The sequence below is a fragment of a genome, unplaced genomic scaffold, assembly GCF_019419815.1.
Source record: "Pyrus x bretschneideri cultivar Hongxiangsu unplaced genomic scaffold, Pyrus_bretschneideri_v1 Contig29, whole genome shotgun sequence".
In the NCBI taxonomy this organism is placed as follows: Eukaryota; Viridiplantae; Streptophyta; class Magnoliopsida; order Rosales; family Rosaceae; genus Pyrus; species Pyrus x bretschneideri.
Genome location: NW_025999601.1, coordinates 5,398,747 through 5,403,148, shown reverse-complemented (window position 1 = coordinate 5,403,148; position 4,402 = coordinate 5,398,747). Strand labels below are relative to the sequence as shown.

At 36.3% G+C, this 4,402-nt stretch overlaps 1 protein-coding gene across 1 annotated transcript; it reads right to left on the bottom strand.

The window, feature by feature from the left end:
* Positions 1 to 1,913: 1,913 nt before the first annotated feature.
* On the bottom strand, positions 1,914 to 4,199 carry LOC103939427 (ferredoxin, root R-B1-like). The gene is made up of 2 exons (XM_009349512.3): positions 4,044 to 4,199; positions 1,914 to 2,523 (listed from the first exon to the last, which is right to left on the bottom strand). The coding sequence occupies exons 1-2, from the start codon at positions 4,135 to 4,137 to the stop codon at positions 2,054 to 2,056; spliced, it is 564 nt and encodes a 187-aa protein (XP_009347787.2). The 5' UTR covers positions 4,138 to 4,199; the 3' UTR covers positions 1,914 to 2,053.
* Positions 4,200 to 4,402: the final 203 nt, after the last annotated feature.

Sequence of the window (4,402 nt, the reverse complement as noted above, 5' to 3'; positions counted from 1 at the left end):
AACAAAAAAAGAAAGGAAGATCAAAATAAGTTAATGTAGAATATCGTTTATTCTTAAAAAAAAAAAAAAAATCAAAATAAGTGGTATTTCTCTTAGTACTATGGTCTAGTAATATTCCTCTTCATTTATAAGTAAGAGGTCTTAGGTTTGATTATCGCCAAAGGTGAATTTGAACCACATTATTATGGCTAGCCTATTGCAAAGCTTAACCTACTTTCTCATTTTCTTATTATAGATGATATTGTTTGTTTAAAAGGAAAAAAAAATTACCACAGTCTTACACTTTTCCACGTGGTAGAGCCACATAAGGGCCTGGATAGGTGAAGCTCGTCCTGAAATTTTGCTAACTTATTATCTAACAATTTTGTCAATAAAAATTGGTGAGTTGAGTTTTGACCATTCGAAAATTGCTGATGCCAACAATATTGTGTTTTTTTTTTTTAAACTCAACCTTAGTTATTCACAAGTGGCCTTTACTATAGTGGAGATACGTTGTACTTGCATGACGGCCTGGGTTTAAATTCCTTCAATGGTTAATCTGACATCTAATATAACAAAATCTATTGTTTGACAAGAGAAAAGAAAAAAAAAAACCCTTAGTTCTTCTATTTTCTATTTTCTACGTCTTTTTTTCTGTTTGTTGGCATTGCCCCGTACAATGGCTTAACCCACATTTCTTGCTTGGGCATTACAACCCAGAATCGGCCTGGTGCACCCACCAAAATCTAATTTGAAATTTACAGTTCCAAGCCCAGTGGGCTTTTGCTTCAAGTTCTAAACACCTACAAAGCTCTAGTAATTGGTTTTCCTAAGTTCAATTATATAGGTATGAATGACTCGTTTAGAAGTATTTAAAATAAAAAATAAAAAAGGAAACTATTTTAGTAAAAATGTTTTTGAAACCGATTATTAGTAAAAATTTAAGTAGATCCTGAAAAATGCACTATAAGTGCTTTCTGCAAGAAGCACATTTTTGTTGCTTCCTGCAAGAAGCAATTCTAAAAAGCACTTTAAATGCTTTTATAACCTAAAATTAATTTTTCCAAAAACGATTTTAATCATTTTAAAACACTTCCAAACAAGCCTGAAATTTAGTAAGGGGCTTTTTACTTCGGTATTTGAATCCCATCCAAGTTTAGTATTAAAGATTAATAAATATATTTTCATAAGGATTAACGAATTTGATCGGTTTACAAGTTTACTAAAAGTCTTAATTCGAACTTTCATGTTTGGTACTCTTCTTAGATTCAAATTTTCTTTTCTTTTTTAACTAATGAATATCAAATAATTTAGTCACATAACTAATTAGTTTCAGAATAGAAAATAACTCTTACATTTATTTTTGAAATTTTCACATAATTAATGAAGAATTCTGCATACAGTGCTTTACTTACAGAAAGCTTTACTTGTAAAAAACAATCATGTCTATGCGCTCTAATTTGGATTCAATCTCCACTAAATCCCTCTCTCCTAACAACTAACTATTACAAAAATAATTTTCGTTAATGAATGGTGGTGTTGTATGTGGGAATAATGGTCAATTAATCGAGTGATCTTAAAGGTGATTTAATTGGGATGAGGATCCTCTCCAATCTTCTTTGTGAGGATCCTTAGCCGTTCGTCGTACTTTGTGCGGCCAACTTTCATTAAGTACTGTTTATGTTCAATTTTAAATAAAAAATTCAAAATGATTTTTAACTACAGGATGACTAATGAACGGATGAAATAAACCAATTCCTAGTATCCTCACAACGAGGATCCGGATAGGATCCTGTTCCATTTATAATTGGGACCTCAATTCAATAGGTGACTATCTCTGTGAAAGCTTTTGTTCATGTTTTAAATTGATGATGCCATAACACCATTAAATTGATGCATCTCCAAATGTGTCTAAAACTCAAGAGCCACAGACAGAAACCAATAAAACAGCAACCGTTAACGTTAACGGCGATACACGATTCCACAACAAACAGAACAAAAGGAAGGTCTATGATTGAGAGACTTGACAATAACACGTTCTTTCATAATTCTACTTATGCCGACGGCAAACCACCTAATACAGCTCACTCTCCTTGTGAGTGTGAATCACAAGGTCCGAAGTTGGGTACGATATACAAGTCAGCACATAACCCTCCTTCATTTGGTTGTCGTCGAGGAATGAACCATCGGACTGATCTACTGAACCGGATGCCAGCTTCCCTGCACAGGTAGAGCATGCCCCAGCCCTGCAGGAATATGGCAGCTCAACTCCAGCATTCTCAGCTGCATCTAAGATGTAGCAATCATCCGCCGCCTCAAACTCATTCTCCACACCATCTGGCCCAATCAGCTTCACCTTGTATACCTCCATTGATGCCCGGAAGTTTGAGGATGCTTTCAAGCCAAAGGACTTGGAGATATTCTTCACAGATCCAAGGGGAGAAGATAGCTTCACAATTGAACTGGTGAACTGCTTCTGGGGCGCATGTCTGAACATGCATTGGGAGGGAACTTGAACGGTTGCCATGGCTGACATGCTTAGCCCTGAATTCATACACCAACGGAGAAGAGGATTAGTAAAAGATAAAGCACAGAAAAGAATCTGGTGAATCAACATAAACATCATCATTAACAATTATGACAAGTAAAATTGCGTTAACAACAATATCAAATGAGGGATACGGCATTTAAGCACCAAATTATAACATGAAGGAATTCACACAATATCGACTAACAACCAAGTAAATGCATATATACAAGATGAAACAAATTAAATCATTCAAACACCTAATCAGCCGCAGCCCTCAACACCTATACCACTACCCATAGCTTGGATGCGTTACAGATTAGCATTATACAGCACTATCTGCTCTTGAATTTCAGACCGTCACTCCAACAACCCCGACTGAGCAAGATGGGTGATACTTGCAGTCAACAGAATTACCTGTTTGCACTGAAAAACCATAAAAGGATGAAACCAAACCATCCCCGGTGAAAGACAGCAAGGCAATCAATGTCCGGGGCACTATGAGAAGGAGCAAGCTCATGGAGCTATGCTCTTCACTCGAGCCCCCGTTTTGGTAAACTAGCATACATAGGTTGTTGCTTTAAATCTCAAACAACTATATTAATTCTAAAACTAGAAGTTGTACGAAAAGTATGCATCCACCATTCAAAACAAGCACTGAAAATTGGAACCCTTCTCACGAGAGCTCGTATGATATAAAGAAACCGTCAACTTCGTGATCATAACACATGCATAATGCACTCATAGGAACTCATGAAACAAATTTTAATTCGCCAACTTTATGATTTGCTGCAAGTGATATTATTTCAACATCTAGTTAACAAAAGGAGCAAGGAGACAGACACAAAAGTGAAATTTACAATTAAGCCACCAAAAAATAAAGTTTATAAGCAACTACAAATAAAACTAAACGCAAATATACGGTTTTGCTTCTCAACCAGATGCCATCAGTGACCATTTTTTGTCAATGGATAGATAGATGTTATGCCGTGGTGCAAGTGCAACACTTCTCTCCACCATTGTGGTAGGCGCCCACTTGCCATCATTAACCATTTTAAAACATCCATAACATAAAATTTCGAAACCGAAATTTTTTCACCAAATTCGACCCAGAACACAAATCAAATCATATCATTTCCAAACTGCAGCTCAGGCTGTTCTAGAATCTAATTCTCAGTTCAAAACATACACCTTGATGATTAGAAATTATATTCTAAAAACCCAAGACAAATGATATTAAAAAGAAAAAGAAACGAACTTTGATCTAAGGAAAAAAAAAAAAGGTGCTTGAACCCTTGCGGCTTTCAACTTTTCATTACCCTGTGTTTAGTTTTCAATCATTATTCATCTCAAAAGCAAAACCCCAAAATTTTTTAACCCCAAAAACAAAACCCAAATTGAAAAGAACAATTACCAATTAACAAGCACCCATTAATAAGATCAAATCTCAAATACCAAAGATCCAATACGACATGCAAATACAAACACGTAGAGAGAGAGAGAGAGAGAGAGAGAGAGAGAGAGAGAGAGGGCTTACGGGTGAGAGGGGGGGGGTTCGGTGAGGAGAGATGAGAGGGTCGACGAAAACACTCAGGTGGGTGGGGATGTTTTTGATTCGGCGGAGTCGTCATAGTTTATGAGGGCTATTTATAGAGACACAGTCTGAGAGGGTGTGAATTGTAAAACCCGGGACTCGAAAGGGATGGCCTTTGGCATATTCGGAAAGCCATTAAAGCCGCCAGCCAATAGGCCCAAACACACACGCTCCTATCTTTCTTTATTCATTTGCCCCCAAACAAAACTTGATTGTCACTTTGTCCCATATATAGTTTGTAAAATAGAGTATGGGTGTAATATGTAACAAATATGTATATGTTATAAACGCGGAGTAAATAT